Raw genomic sequence first — 17,836 nt, 5'->3', positions numbered from 1 at the left:
GGCATATAAGTGGAAGAAGTATGGAGTATAAAAATGAAAAAACATCAAACATTTATTGTTTTAATAATTTATTAAAATTAATCCTCTAAAATTATATATATATATATATATATCGCTAATTATGAAAATATTAGTAAAAAACAATATCATTCCCTTAATGTAACAGCGTGTACAATATTTTTTGTTATCACATCTTTCGCCAATACAAACAAATTAAATGGTTCGAGAGCACGCCACGTATAATTGTCCGTGTGAAAAACATGATGCGCTTAAATCTAAGCCACAGACAGACATCGTTTGGCCTTGAGACTTATTGATGTCATTGCAAATGCCAATCTAATTGGAAATTGAAGGTGTTTAAAATGTATTGACACATCTGTGGGTATAATAGGGATTCGCGGTAATAATATATTTTCACCTCGAAATTTGCCATTTAAAATTATGGCTTCGATAACATTTTTCATTAATTTTTTAATGACTAATCGCGTGTCGTTGCACAACCGTGGTGGGTTTAAATTACGAAGCTAAATAACCAGAGACCCAACCTTCAGTTGTAAATTATGCGGTGGCTTGCCTAGTTTAAAAACTATTAGATAATTTACAGCTTCAATAGCAATGTATATTTTATCAAAAGATTTGTATGACTTTTATCTGTAGTAACTTTCCCATCACCGATATCTAACAATTGTTTTGAGAATCTTCCGCACGCAGCTTTTTTTGATTGGATAGTAAGTATCGAAATCGTTCGCTCTCTATCTTTACATACATGACGACCATGAATTTTTGACAAAGCTCACGACATCGTAGAATAACGTTGTCCTGATCGCGTCTAATCATCAACCGATATGCATAATAATCCTTCGAACTAACATTCTTGTTTGTTTTGGCACCTGTCACGGGATCTTGTTGTTTAATATTAATGCAATACCCGTCATTTAATACCAAAAATAAAATTAATAGTTTTTAAATAGTTTCATTTAATAATTAATTTTTAATTGCGCAGTTGTCGACCTGATCAAAAATTATTAAATTAAACTACGATTTATTAAACAATAGCACTTTTCCAACATTTTTTTTCGTAAAAACCTTCTCTTGGCAATTACAAACAATTAAAAAAATTTGAGCCAAATCGGCCCAACCGTTCTCAATTGATGAAATGTTATACATTTTTGGCTCCATTTATTTATGTATAGATAAATATAATTAAATATGTTTGGTAACATGATTTTTATAAAATCGTTTATAAACTATAATAAATACATTTTTATAGTGTATATTGTATAATTCTTAAAGCATTTTTGCTATTTTCTAGAGCATTAAATCCCAGCACTAGTAATGATGTACTGAAAAATAAATAGCAGGACTTAAGTTGATTTTTATTAATTTATCTTAGTTTTACCAGTGGTTCCGAACCGGTGAGAATTTCTTCCTCTAAAGAGGTGAATTTAGATACTTTACGGGGGGTGAGGGGGGTTATAGTGATGATAAAACAATAAGAGTTTTGTCGTTAAAATTATTACACCATTCTACAGCCAATAAAATTGAAAAAAAAAAAATTTCAGGGGATCGCCTCGATAACAATTTTACGAATATTTTATAATGATTGATCTCTTCACAAGTTAGATTACCTTGTATCCTAAAATAATAAAAAAAAAACCTCGATATGCATTAATTTCAACTGTATTTACTTATCTTATTAAATCTTATTTTTCCACTTTTATAAATAAAAATCAAACGAAATCGGATCTGAAAAAATAATATGCATTGTCAAAAACATTCCCACGGATTATGGACTTGGTAAAAAAAAAAACAATCCCAAATTACTTATTGCATTTTTTAATTGTAATATTTGTATAAAAATGTAAAAAAAAATATTAATAAGTTGATTTATATTTTATAATAAGGTAATTTTTAAGGGAGAGGCGTGAGATTTTCGAAAATGTACAAGGAGTGCATAGAATAAAAAATAAATAAATAAATAAAACGTGTTCCTAAAAATAGATGAGAACAAAATCAAATACCATAGAAATCGGTACTCGGGAGAATTTATAGTTTTAAGCGATATGCAATCATATGTAAACATTGTAAACTAATAAATATGTTCAAGATTATACATTTTAAATTATCTAATAATATAATAAATTTTACTAAAGTTCATAAATGGTTCTCAATAAAATTATGTTATAATTAAAGACCGCATTTATATGTTTTTACATATCGTTACTTGGTCTATGCAGTTGTATGAGAGTAAAAAATATGGACGATTCATTCTATTCTAAGTTTGTAGAATGATTTTTTGCATATTCTAATATCTAATTTTTTTTGCATATTTTAGAATATATCATAGGTTAGAGAATATTTAGCCCATTTAGCATATTTTAGAATATTTGATTTTTTTTTTCATAGTTGGAGATTATACAAACTGTTATCTGCAAACTAACCAATATACCTGGTGAAACGGGTAACATAATAAAAATACTAAAGTGTCTCAATTAAGTTAAAAAAAATAAAGGTTACCAAATGTTAGCAAAAGTTGGGAACATTTTATGTGGAAACAATGAAGATCTCCCAGAATATTTTACACCTAATGTAGTTGTTGACATGAAGTTTGCACCTCTAATATCTGTTGATATTGAACGTTCATTTAGTCTCTATAACAAATTTTAGATAGAAGAACTAACATTAGTACAGATAATATGTAAAATATATTATTGTTAATTCATATAATAAAATTTAAATAGTATTTCAAGTTCCTTTTTTATTCTTCAAAAAGTAAATATTTACCATTGTACGCACCAAATAAATTTTGTTTTTTTTTACATATATATATATATATATATACATACCTATATTGTTATTTTATATCTTGTATTAAATTATTATTATTTAAGGATTACCTTTTGTTAACCAATTTTTTTTTTTGTTTTATTATATTTTAATATATATGATTATTCGTTATTTTTAATATTGTGACAATAGTGTTAATACAACATTTAATTAAAATATACCAAAGGAATATTGTTTTTAAATTTTAATACTGTAGACCAGGGATCGCCAATCAGTCGATCGTTGTAAAATTTAATTCAATCAGTCGATCGCGTAATATAATCAGATTAATTGGATAATGGGAATATTAGATTTAAAGATTAAAGACCTACATTTTCCTGGATGTCAATCGCTAGGGACTTAAATGTTAAATGAAGCTCACTTGTTTGAAAACGTTGGTGACCCCTGCTATAGACTATACTGTAATATTTTTATTATATTCCTACTCTTACTGAAGTACAATAGTGTTCTATTATAATACGCAATTACGTATATACCTCATTATTAAAAGAATGTTATAAAAAAAAAAAAATTTAAAAATGCATATTAAACCTTATATTGATGTTGATTATTTTTGAATAATTTCGAATATTTTTACATATTTTAAAATTTTTAAGGGAATATAATAAGAATATTTGAAGGTTTTTTTTAGAGAATATTAGCATCATATTTAAGGTATTTTAAGAGAATATAAATCCGGTCTTCAATTATAATTAATATGCGTGGTATTAAATTAACAATAGTTTTAAAACAAAAATTCCCAGTAGGAGGAATGGCCTCTTTTGCCTCCCCCCCCTGCGGGCGCGGAACAAAAAAAAGCGACTTCGTTTTACATACGAGTAGTAGTATAGAAGTATAGATATAGATATAAATATGTTTTATTAAAGTAATCTATGTTTACTAAATTGGCACGTTACAGATAATGCCTTGGAAAACAAATTTAAAATTCTAAGGAGGAGTAAGTGCCCTGTCTTTCCCCCCTGGGGATACCCATGTGTCTTGGTACATTAATCAATGAATTTATTATTTTATTAGCTGACTAAAAATACAGGTAGGTGAGTTGTCACTAATAACAAAGATTTTTTTTTATCATGACGAATTTTATGTTGAATAATGGATGCCATAGTAATGTAAAATATAAATGATTAACTTTTTTAATTTACTATATTCATAGTTCTAACCAATTGGATAATCGTGGTCTTCTGAATACGCATAGTTGATAGATTAAAACCATGAATGACGTGCGACACGTTAATAATGAAGGTATGTAATTTTAAGAAATCAAAAATTACATTTCGTTCCACGTGGATATAATATTTCTACAGTGATTATATTTTAGGGCGTCGTTCATAACCGCACACTTTTATATCTTAATCTCACATATTTTCGCCAAATTAAACCGTTCAATACCGCACAAATTTATATATATATCAATTACGTATACATTTATTTAAAATAACATGAGTGCACCTCAAGACCGAGCGGGGTCACTCATTCGCTCGGACAGTTAAAAACGAAAATATCCCCCGATTTGCTATGTAACATCACTCCAAGTAAATCCCAATATAAAAAAAAAGATTTTTTGTGGAACTCATATGAAACCGGCAACGTGAACTGTACATGCAAAGAGTGCAGAGAGAAAGGAACTGTTAACTAAATGTATGCGGTTTTTAATTACCGACCTTTCAAATTTCCCTTTTTAACAATAGAATAAATATGTACGGTTTTGATGACCGCCGATATTTTACCTGTATGACTGTAGATAATCTAATAACAATAAGTTACTTGATAAAACAACAACTACAATAGGTACTTAATATCAATGCCGTCCCGAGGGCAGGGCAAACGGGGCACTTGCCCAGGGCCTCGTGCCTCCAAGGGCCTCACGTTTATACAATAATATATATATATATATATATATATATATAGTTACAACATACAACATACCATGTATAAATAGATTATAAATATATGAATCGAGGACTGCTATTCTGGTGTACTTATGAATTTCGATACAATATTGTAGGACCTCGAATTCTAATAATGCCCAGGGCCTTGCAGAACCTAGGAACGGCACTGCTTAATATCAGACCTAACTCATTTTTGGAACTGCCCATTTTTGCTTGCCCTTTTTCGTGTAATATGAATAACGATAATGTTGATCAAATATGATACGATATCGCTGCACATCATACAGAAAAAAACTTCGAACTGCCCCGTTTTGCCCCGCTCTAACCCTACCGGCCCTGGTGCTTACGGTTTTTTATTTTGCAGACGAATCGTTACGATTGGTGTGGGACGACATGGGCAATACCGACTTGGACGTCATACCGTCGTCACCGCTGGCCGTCAACACCGATCACATGTGTGTCATAACGTTACCGTCGCTCGAGTTCCACGACTTTGACGCGTTGCCCGTGAAAACGACGTTGTACAACAACGGTCGGACGGGTACGAATGTCTAATGTTATCCGCGCGTACATATCGACGTACGAAAAATCGCTAATAAAACGATTTAAAAGTCTTCTTTGCGCGACTATGCCCGTCCCGTATTCCCTTGAAAATTAAAACGCACCAACTATCTAATGATATATATATATATATATATATATATATATATAATAAACTATATACCTTTCGCCCTCATAAACTATATCCCTACATAATTACGTAGGTAGTGCCAATAAAATTATACCTATTTCTCGTACGTGTTTGTATTATGTACATAGTCCACATTGGCGGCCTTGTCGAAATAGGTTTATCAGTAAAATAACAGTACAATATTTATCTTTCTAAGACGTATAACTGTATGAAATTAAAACAGTCCAGTAAAAAAAAAACATAATTTTGATGTGATAGATAGAATAAATGTCGATAAAGGTCGATTTTTTTCGAATTGTGTACTTCAACTGCGAAACGCCTTATTAAAATAAACTGTATCTCTGTACACCTCAATATAATTTTTCAATACAATATCATTCGAGTGAAATAATATTTATTATATTATCTTAAAATGTGATCAGTGACATAGGCGTAACTTGAAAATTTATTAGGGGGGAGGGCAAAAATATAATTACATATCTAACATCTAAACCGAGGTTAAATGCCGCTTTACTACCTTCATATTATTGTATAAAATTATTCATTTTCTAACATTATGTTAGATAAGCGAAAATCTAAGATTTAAAAAAAAATGTTATAGTAATAGCTATAACCAGCTGTTTTGTACATATTTTAAAACAAGGTATGTTAAATTCCAGAAGGGTCACTGCCCCTCCTAATTTTTTAGGGGGGGAAGCAATCCCCCCAGTTCACGCCTATCATCAGTGACACTTTAAACGTGTTGCGTGTACCGATGACAATACAACGAACCAAAAATAAATGTGTTCACTATAATATAATATCACAGATTATAATATAAATGTTTCGTTTAATCTGTGAAATATTATGGTAGTTAAATGTTAGCGAAATAATAATATTGTGTCTATAGTAACGATGAATGGAATTTGGTCATCTGATAAACGACCGTCCATCTCAGGTTCCAGTTTGATCGACAGGTACTGTTTTTCTCATTTGCACTTTCACTGGACGGAAAACAACAACTTAGGAAGCGAACACACCATCAACGGCAAATGGTAAGCAACGGTGGTTGTATTAAAATATTACGATTTAACCATAAAATACCTATGACTTTTCGACGGAAGATATTGAAATATCCGTATTTATGCTGAAAAAATACATTATTCGTGTAAATGATAAATGTCTACTGAGATAAAACCCATTTTTATCATGCGCAGTATTATAGTCATCACGGTAATATATTGTTAATTTGGTAATAATTGGACAAAATTAATATAAATATAACCATTTACATAGTGTTTGCATAATTCAAAGCAATAATTACTGAAATTTGAACAAAGTTAGGTGCATAATATATAATTTAACAAAATAATTAAGTCGCGATTTCATTGACTTTGTAAATACCTGATAATAACTTTTAAATTCGAAACCGGTCGTACACAATGGCGAAACTAGATTCTTGGAGGCCCATGTAAAAATTTTCGTGGAAAATTGCTAGGACGGAATTGCTTATAACAGATACCTCATTAAATATATTTTTATTTTATAGTCATGCAATGGAAATGCATTTGATATTCTTTAAAAGATCATGCAAGACAATTTTTGAAGCCGAATCGCAACAAAATGGTTATGTGACATTAGCATATGTTTTCAACGTAAGTTATAAAAGTGATAATACAATTTACATAATCCATCGTTTTAATTTTATTCAAACGAAAATAATAATATTTTAAAATCGATTAGTTAGTGCATACCAAATATTTGCTATTCATAGATATTGATGGAAATTATATCGCCGCATTAGTGTTACATTTTTTTTGTCTATAAATATTTTTCTGGTAGTTCTTTTACACTTTTTCATGTAATAAATTGCTGTTAGTATTAATATTGGTGTTGTTACTCATACTTGCTGTGAAATCATAAAGACAGCAGTCGGTTTTGATAAATCTTTAGCCGTTGCCCGTTGCCCGGAGTACACTATGTGGAAGCGATTTACCTTTGTACCCCTTTGAGGTACCCCTTTATACCCCTTTGTACCTTTGAGCCTTCCGATACACGCAGATGTAAGATTAAATATGGATAGACTGCGATTTAAGTCACGCAAACCACCCTGGAAAACCGCAGAAATGCTATTACTGAAAAATACCGGGGGAAATACCAAATGGCTTAAGGATTGGATGGCGGAAAACCCTGATGTACAAAACATTGTTACCAATCCAACTTCTTAACAACCAGGCTTCGATCTACCAAGACAAATTTGGGTGACCCTAAATCATATTAGAACCGGCCATGGAAGATGTAATCACAAGATGTTCAAATGGAAATTACATAGGTACTACTTCTTCATGCGACTGTGGGAATAATAAGCAAACAATCTACCATATAGCCCAATCCATTAATTCAAAGGCACTTTAAATAATATCCATAAAGCTAACAAGGATGTTGTTGATTGGATACGAAATCTGGACATTAATTTATAGCCTATTTTTACAAATATATCTCAGCTATAAAAGTTACCATTTCTCATATTAATATTATTATTATTATTTTTTTTTTTTTAGTATAGTATATGTTTCTGTTGATATTTACATGTTGCTTTACTCTGTCATACGAAATATATATATATATATGTGTGTGTTTTTTTAAATAGGAAATTAGATACAATTGTTATAGATACCAAAACAGTATTTTAACCGTAAGATCCTTATCGGGAAAGAATTAAAAATACAAAACTGACCTATATTATCGAAACATCAAAGCATTTTAAGTCAATCATTTTTTATTGAAAACTTTTAAACTTTTTAACTTTTAAAAGTTTTACCTTCGGTAAACCCGAATTATTTTTATTTTTTATCTTTAAGTGAGACAATCATGAGGTTAGTTATAATTAGTTAATTATAACATATTTGTATACAATTATCAAATATTTACTATTATAAAGTAGGGCTCGGATGTTGATGCTTTAAAAAATTTTATTTGTTAATGACCTTTATACTTAAAAAAGTTAATAAAATTATTAATTGATTTTTAAATTAATAATTGCAGTTTGTAAATATCTGTAATTTGAATTAAGTTTAAATTTCAAAATTGGCTTTAATCTAGAAAATCGTTTTAAAATCTTGTATTGATTATTTTTCATAACAGTAACATAAAAATTACAAATTATATACCTACTCATGATTTTTATCTAAATTGAAACAAAATTATTATTTTTAAATGTCTTTAAACACAAAATTTACATAAAAACCAAAAAATTACAAAATAAAAATTAGTTCTGCGGAATCGTACCTATCTATTGTTGAAATACATTTTAAACTATAGGAGTGCACCATCTATGAAGTTCCAAATAATTACGCAAAACTTATTAAAATTCAGGCTCAAATTATATAACTACTAATTACTAATATTATTTTACTAGACAATAAATTCTAGTTACAATTCTACATAGTTTATTCGCATAATAAATACACAATATAATTCCTATGGTAATACAGTCATAATCGTTTTTCGAATGCTATGACGTGACGAATAAATAAGAAAATGTATGATTTTTAAAAATCTTCATATACTCGTGCATTAAAACACAGACATAAGTAATTACAGCAAAGACTGCAAAGATACTAATAAATTTACAGTGGAGATATTCGGTAAAGTAGCTGATTATCTTTGTGGGTTAGATACGTACTACCTGGAATGTACGGTTGAACTAAATAATATAAATATTATAAATTAATTTACCTTTCAAATAATATATAAAGCAACTAATGGATTACGTATATAAAATAAATAATGTTTTTATGGTTTTATATGAAAACATGGAAATTACGTGAATTGCAAATTGATTCTATTCACTATTATTGTACAATGATATAATATCATATAATTACTATCTTACACACGTTCAACAAACTATGATTTAATATATGATTTATAACTCAACGAATAATATAGCAATATAATAATGGTTTGTGGAAAAACCAATTAAACATAGAATTAATTAATTTTTTAAGTAGCTAAAAATACTGTTTACATGTGCAAAACCATGAGCTTGTATTTTATTGCATTATGTAAAGGTACCTTTACATATATTTAATAATTTCGAAAAATTTTTTTTTTATTGTATTCGGTTTTGCTGTGGATACAGGGACGCCCGCAGAAATGTAGCCCAGGAGGGGGCAAAACAAATTGTAAGTAAATATTAACTACGGGAAGATTTACCACTACAACTTTCATATGCTCGTATTTTGTATTAACTAAAAATACTATCATTAATTATGTTTTAAAAATTTAAATTAATTTAATATAAAATTACATTATCAGTTCAAATATTTATAAGAAGAAACATAATAAAGTTTAAACAAAAAACAATTTTATTTAATCAAATTTTCATCATATATAATTATTTTATTAATAATGTAATAACAATCTCCTTTTGTTAGAAGTAAATAAATTGATTGAATCATCATATTAAAAATATTTTTATCATCATACCTTCGGCGGTGAATATTAATTAACCCCATACTACTTAGGCTTTATATCAATTGCGCTGAAAATCACAGGTAAAGAAGGAAAAATCATGGGATAGAAAAAAAGGTATACATCTATTGCACCGATATAAAAAGGGTATAATTTATAGGTATACATCTATTGCGCCGATCGATATTCAAGTTAATACATTTTGCGATTACCTCATGGATACATATATTGATGAAAATGCAACTTTTCCCCCGTATCTTTGGTCATCGTGTAACATATCAGGTGAAAGAACAACAAATGACACTCGGCGTTTCGGAAATATTTTTATTCACCCCATCCAAATATTCTTGTTTTTTATGAAGTTTTAAAAATAATGTAACGCAACAATCATAATACGTGTTCTCTTTATTATCACAAATAGACCAAACTCTAAATTTATGACAAAAAAAATAAACAGTAAAATAGACAAAACTAATTTTAATATTAGACAAAGAACTTTTCAAAATGTGTAGAATTAATGTAAATACATATATATATATATATTATTATATACTATTAGTGTAAATATCAAGTATATAGAATGATAAGTTTGATTTTAATTTTAATTTTTGTTTTTTAGCCATTATGATTTTTTCTTGTACTGTATAGGTTGTTATACCAACGCAATAGATGTATACATTTAAATATACTCTTTTTTTTATACCGGCTCAATAAATGTATACTGCATAGGTAGTGTCCCAAATTCAGCGCAATTGCCGAATACCGACTACTCAGTCGTTCGTTTCCCATCCTATTTCTAATCCATGACTTTAAATGACGTAAAGTGTTAAAAAATAGTAAAAACGTTATTGTTAATTATTAATTTATACACTGAATACAATTTGTAAAAAATGTTGTAACTGATATGGAAAATATCAGAGGAGTCAAAGCCCCAACTGACCCCCCTCTCCAGGCACCCCTGTTTGAATATAGCTTGCAAAACCTATGTATGCTATAGGTATAGATATTTAGAACCGTTGAATAACATTATATTTACCATCAAATGTTTTGTATATGATTGGATAATATGCTGCTACAATTTTTCGACGTGCTAAACTGAATTAGCATACAGAATTTAATTTATGATAACTTGATTTTTACAAAACATAATGAGATAGAAATAGTAATTAGTATCACTATTAACATAAAAAAATGCAAGTGCTCAGATAGTCGCTAATTTTTAGTACGCGTGTAATTTATAAAATGTTTGACAGATAACACCGAATGAACAACACCACTTTGGCATTGACTGCATAACGTTGAATTTGAAAAAAATACAAGCATATCGAAAAAGTGTAGAAATACCAGCCATTCCGTTGAGTCGGTTGGTTGGCAACCAACCAGGAGAATATTTCACGTATTTGGGCAAAGCAATAAAACTCAACGGCGACTTTGGTATATCACAGTGGATTGTATTTACCGAAGCACTTGACGTGAGCAGCGAACAGGTACATGTTTCTAAATTAAGTTTTCTTAAAACACATTTGATAGTATGTACTGATAATAATACATTTATCTGCAAGTAAAAATGTAGAACTTTACAACGGTACCATACCACTCCGATAGCGCCAAACCGATAAATGCATCAAGTGGAGTAGGCAGCTTTATCTTTTACATAAGGGTATATGGTATACCATACATGGAATGGGTATCCAGAAAGTGTGTAGTACCTAGAGGATCATTTAAAGTTTTTAAGTTAGGTATAGTTAGAGTTAACTTATATATTATTATAACCTTAGTTTTCGCTCCACCGAAACGTTTAGAGTTCGGTGCCACCGATTAACAATGTATACGGTTTAATTCAGTCGAATTCCAATTACTAGAGTCGAAATCAAGAAAAAATATTCGAGTTGATTGTATTTAAATAAAATGACATAAAATTAAAATGGGCCTGGAGTGTAATTGTACGCGTTATCGCCGAGACTCGGCTGTGTATGATCAGCGCACTGGGTCGATGCACTTTGCGCGAATAATTGTACAAAAAATTATCATCGAAAATCATGGTAGGCTATGAATAAAACCCATTTTTTGAAGAAATTGTTTTTTTCCCCCGCATTTATAAATATAAAAGTGTTGAACTCGATTTTAGCACGTCGACATTTTTCTACAGTAGAGGCAGGTACATCGCGTATTATAATCAAGCCAATCAGTTCCCAAGACTCGTGTACGTAGATAAATACTCGTCACTGGGCCGTGTGCCTCGCCACTCGTTACTCGCCACTTCACCACGGATCGTGGGTACAGTTAACACGAGTTAAAAGAAATTCCATTTCCAAAATAAATATACGTCGATCAACATAGGCGCAATTAGAGTAAAAAAATTGGGAGGGCTTTAATCCCTCACATAAATTTTTCAATCACTGCCTCTCAGAAGCTTTTTTTCCACCTTTTACCCTCTATAAAAAATGTGTTTATTGAAAAGTAAGTAAAATTTAAAAATAAATAATAAAACAATAATTCGCTTTTAAGTATAGATAACACATTTAATATAGTTTTTTACATTTATATTCTTATTTTTCTATTTTTTTTTTTAGCAAATGTATTTAAAATAATTTCGGTGTCAACAATAATATCTCTCTCATTATTAAGTATTGCAAATTTCGAAAACCGTTCCTGTGACATTGTAGACCTGAGATAATTATTAATTCTTCTTATTGCAGAAAATGACCGTTCGCAAGTAGCCGAACTGACCGGAAGAGTGATAGCCAATTAAATAATTTTAAAAAGATTTGGAAACGTATCTTTAGATATTTTTTCTTTGATGGTTAAATAGTTAGGAACTCCTTTTATCATATTTTTCAAAACATAATTATATTCTGAGGTGCGCTATAATAAACACGGTCTAGACTCTAGAAATAAAAGACATATTATTTAAGACCATGATTATAATATTGTTACTAAAAAAAGAATAACAAAAATGTATTTTATTCGTTTTTTCAGTAGTAATCACATATATTTTTTATTTATCAATATAATAATATAAAGTTCTGTATATTTTTTGGGGGGCTTTGAATGTTTTTAAGGGGGCTTAGCCCCTCCACCCCCTCCCCTAATTGCGCCTATGTCGATCGACCTCCACCATGCGACCGTTTTTCGCCGCCAGTTTTCGAATATCGAAACAATGTTGTCCTTTCGTTTAATGATCGAATCTCAAATCAGTCATTTCGACGCATGTCGATCGCGATGAACTGTATGCGCCAGACGAATGATTGCATCTGATCCCGTATCCTGATATAAAATGCCATTGAAGTTCAACACTATTTTAGTCTTCGAAAACCGAGTTCATCTATAAAATTAATTTAAAAATCAAAGCCCACTCTGACCCGATACACTCATGATAAAAATGCTGCCCTGCCCGGCTCAAGCCACGGCTGTACCAGCCCGGTTCATACAGGGCTCTAATAGGGTACCAAATAAACCGCATATCCGCCCCTTGCAAACAATCTTGTCACCGCGCCCACTACTCGCCCCGTTGGGCACGTAGACCGACGACTGTTTGGGTGTTCACGTGAACCCGGCGGGGCCGTCGGTTTTCATAAGACAAACGTAAGAACGGTGTAAAGAACGGAATAATTCGTATTTTTATTATTGTTGTTGTTGTGAATCACAACGAACGCGCAGTTGAGAGAGTTCCGGTGCGTGACGAACGAACGCGGACGTTTGATCAGAAGCAACTGCCGGGCGGCCAGTGTAGCGGCCGCCAACCACGCTCCTTACCTGGTGCCGTCGACGCGCGGTCCGGACGTCGCGGCCGCCGGCCACACTCCTTACCAGGTGCCGGCGACGCGCGATCCGGTCGGTGGCGGGACGTGGCCGGAGGCGCGTGCCGCCGTTCCGTTCCGCGGCAGTTCCTCGAGCTGCCGGTTCAAGATTAACAAGGCACACGTGTTGAGACGCGAGTTCGTCAAGAACAGGATCACGCACACGCGCAACGGCGCTGTGGTCACCGTGCCCGCCGTCGAGCCGATTTCGAGCAGCCACGTCATCGAAAACCACGAAGAATGGATGTTCAACAAACCGCCGTGGAAATAGTGCATACGTCCGCGGACTGCGCACCGGCTGTGTTCGAAATTAATATTGTAACACACGTATATACCGATGTAAATGTTTGTATTTACTTCGACGTGAATAACCGCATTCTTAACGTGACGGTTCGATACCCATTCGAAGGGCAGCGGAGAGAAATCAAGCCCCTGCCCCCCTGGGGGGGGGACAAACAATTAATCCAGATCATTCTCGCACGAGGTATTAAACTTGGCCGCTGACATCCAGTGTCTTCTTTTAAAATGTGTACACCAAAGAGATAATGTCATGGTTATTCCACGGACTAAATGAAAATAATTATTTATAGCCTATGGGTCTTTCTTGAAAATGTTATTTGTCTACGTTTTAGATCAATATTGTTGTGTTTTCACTTTGTTGTAGACTCGTTATACAACATACGCTATAATAATTTGGGTAGGTCATCAGCACGATTCATGTTGATGATCCATAAGTAGCTCGACACCATGACCGAGACGTAGTGAACTTGGTCAGGCCCCGGGCCTCTGGGCTACAGCCAGAATTCTCTACGGTATAGCTGGACTATCTATACCAACGGTTATCAAACTGAGAGAAGTGTAGGGGCTCCGTGTAGGGCAGTCGTAAAGCTCCTACACGAGAATAGCAGGTAAACAATAACATACATAAGTCCCTACACCAGGGGTCTTCAACCCCCGGCCCGTCTTGTCAAGATATGCGGCCCGCAATCACATTTTAAATTTAGCATTTACATTTTCTAGTTCAATAAAATTATAACAGTTAAGCTATCGCTATCAGAAATATGTAATAATATAAATTTAATTACCTACCAATATATAATTATTATTGTCTGTTGGTTCGTAATCGATTGTGGAACGAGCACAATATTCTCCTTTATGTGTAAAAATTTCAATTTCATACTTTTTCTTCGTAATATTTATACAATATGTCGGTGAGTAAAAAACGTAAAATCTCGGATGAAAAACACATTTTTCAAGAAAAATGATCCAATAGCAATTTTTTTAAATTATTAAATTTACTAATTTGTAATTTTAAATGTACCTACCTAATTTTAAAAATTGTAAGAATAAAACGGAATTTTTATATATAATACATGTTTTTACAACGAATGCAACCCGCAAGATTTAAAAAAAAATAATATGTGGCCCTCTGCATAAAAAGGTTGAAGACCCCTGCCCTACACGGAAATTTGTAAGTTTCTATATGGTAAAAATCAGATACGTATGTTAGTTCCTACACGGCGGAAAAAGGTACATATGTATAAAATAAATTTACACAATAAATGTATTTTAATTTTCAAAAATAAATATATGTTGATTAAAAAGTATAATAAAAATCGTAACGCGCATTTTCACAAATAAATATAATATGATGATTAAAATCGCATATATAGCGCATGTAAGGTTAAGTAATAGCGCGTAGAAATTTCATCAAAACGATTTTTATATAATATATAGATTATATATCAATATATAATGTATATTGGCTAACTAATATACATTCAAATTAATATAATTTAAAGCAAAACGTATACGAAATTACGGGAAAAAATACGACAAGCTATATAAGCTGATAATAGTATCCTGGCTCGACGTAGAGCGAAAGATAAAATATCTTATTAGGTATCTATATTGTTTGACATACAAAATATTTACGACTTTTCATTACGGATAAAAATGATATAGAACTTGATTTTAATTTGATAACCTTATAATTAGTTATAACTAAAAAGCGGATTTTTAAGTTCTTAAAAGCTTAAAATATGATGCTAATAGGTTTTAAAAAAAACCCTAAAATAATCTCTAAATGTTCCTTAAACTTGTTAATTTTTTGTTAAATTATTTAAATAGATATAAAAATTTAATACAGTTTATACATAGGAGAATAAATATAACAAAATTATATATAAAAAACAAAATAGTTAAATAAAAACAACTTGTATGCACCATTCCTTGGCAAAAGATAAATTATTTAAATGGAAAAATGGATAACAGTTCCATACATAGGAATATAAATATAATAATCAAATTTTTTTTTCCTAAAAAAATCACAACTCGAGAAATTAATAAAATATGCTTTTTTATGAATAATAATTGAAATAATATTCAAAATAATAATATATATAATAATATTCAAAAATATGAAAAATAGGCTAAATATTCTCTCATGTCCAAAATATGCTAAAATATACAAAATAAATGTTTTCCTACGAACTCTATGATGGATAAATCGTCCACATTTTTCACCCTAGTAAATCTGCATAAAGCCAATAAAAATGTGTAAAAACCTAAAGATCCGCTCACTAGTTATAACTACACACAGTGTATATATTCATATGTACTTTTTTCCGCCGTGCAAGAACTAACATACGTACCTTTTTCTATCGTATGGGAACTAACGTATGTATTTTTTGTACCTGCTACTCTCGTGTAGGAAATTACATTTGCCTCTCAGTGGGCATATCTAAATTTATTAGATTTAAATATTATTGTATTTCTTAGTTATCGAGGAATGACACTGGTATGATTACTTAAATTACGCAACGGGTTGTATGTTTTAGTGACACCCATTTAATTTACAACTCGGACTTCTGATAAAATTTGGTTATTCTGACTTCAATACTTGTCCGGTATTTTCACAAAATAAAATTTTAAATTAAATTTATCAGTACAACGTAAAATGACCACAGTTTTTACAACAAATGACAAAATCCGAACTACTAAAAAAAAAAAAATTAAATTTTTGGCTGTGTTTTTCTTATTACGAAATATTGTTAATTATTGTTGTTTTGAATATAAATTCCTGATTTTCGAGACTCCGCAAATTTTTTCGTGAACAAAAAAGTTGGAGAAGCACTGATCTAGACTATCTTTGAACTAGATACTCCAAAGTTCCCTGGTAAATATTTACAGCACCCTATTGCGGGACTCCGAGGGCTTGTCAATCTAGTAAAATCAAATGAGAAACACAATGATGTTTATTACTTAAATATAGTGAATTAAACGTATACACCTGATTATTGGACCACAGCGTTGAGTAATGATGGTCCGGACAACAGGCGGAGATACCGTGCATGACGTACTCGATATTGTTCGGAATATAAGTTACTAGCGCTAAAATGGTAATTTGTCAACTGTTGTTGTACGCAGGGCGGTATTTAAAAAGGGGGCACTGGTTACAACTGCCCGGGTGCCAAAATGTTGTGGTGGGAAATTTGCTCACTTGTGAATTATTAAACATTAAAATTATTTTGAAATTATTATTTTTTTGTTTTTAATAACAGTATCATAAATTAATTTTAATGTATTTAATTTATTAATATATATTATTAATGTATTTATAGCAATATAGCTATCAGCGATCCAGAATATTATTAATATACCTAATATTAGTTCCCAAATTTGTTATGATAATGTCAATAAACATAAGTTATTTATAATAATACGGTGTATTATGGTATCGCGTGTGGCGTACGGTGGCATGCCTATGTAACACCTACTACAAAAAAATAGCATTGATCTTAGAACATCTAAAAGGTTCATGAGGATCTATCTCCTATATTTTCCGTCGGCAGGCCTCTCAGAAGGGTGCCAATTTTTTTTTTTGGAGCGAAAAATGTCTAAATACGGCACTGTCTATATACGCGTTATAATTAACCGTTGACATCGTCAGCTATATACCCCGTCGTACAATAATATACTCGACATCAAGGCGCCCATATGGGGGGGGCAAGGGAGGAACATGTCCCTCCCTCTGGAAAAATGTAAAAAATCTTGGAAAATTGTTTAATATGATAAAAAAATATTTATTGAATTTGAAAAATCAGGTTATCAGCTATAAATAACAATACGCTTTTTCATTTTTATTCTATGGA

General features: G+C 31.2%; 1 protein-coding gene across 1 annotated transcript; it reads left to right on the top strand.

Moving 5' to 3' along the window:
• The first annotated feature begins 690 nt into the window (after positions 1-690).
• Positions 691-13,953, top strand: LOC112690144 (carbonic anhydrase 2-like). Its single transcript, XM_025564087.1, has 6 exons — positions 691-728; positions 5,101-5,277; positions 6,317-6,461; positions 6,956-7,061; positions 11,136-11,369; positions 13,543-13,953. Exons 2-6 carry the CDS (start codon positions 5,130-5,132, stop codon positions 13,951-13,953), a joined length of 1,044 nt encoding a protein of 347 aa, XP_025419872.1. The 5' UTR covers positions 691-728; positions 5,101-5,129.
• Positions 13,954-17,836: the final 3,883 nt, after the last annotated feature.

This window comes from Sipha flava, unplaced genomic scaffold (assembly GCF_003268045.1).
Source record: "Sipha flava isolate LNK unplaced genomic scaffold, YSA_version1 113_pilon_pilon, whole genome shotgun sequence".
NCBI classification, from domain to species: domain Eukaryota; kingdom Metazoa; phylum Arthropoda; class Insecta; order Hemiptera; family Aphididae; genus Sipha; species Sipha flava.
The sequence above is the reverse complement of the archived record's forward strand: the minus strand, read 5'-3'. Positions and strand labels throughout refer to the sequence as shown.

Excerpts from the sequence above, each read along its gene's own strand:
- LOC112690144 (XM_025564087.1), top strand. The coding sequence starts at position 5,130 with ATGGGCAATACCGACTTGGACGTCATACCGTCGTCACCGCTGGCCGTC. Across the intron at positions 5,278-6,316 it reads GTACAACAACGGTCGGACGG|TAACGATGAATGGAATTTGG; the intron begins GTACGAATGTCT and ends TTGTGTCTATAG. Across the intron at positions 6,462-6,955 it reads CACACCATCAACGGCAAATG|TCATGCAATGGAAATGCATT; the intron begins GTAAGCAACGGT and ends TTTATTTTATAG.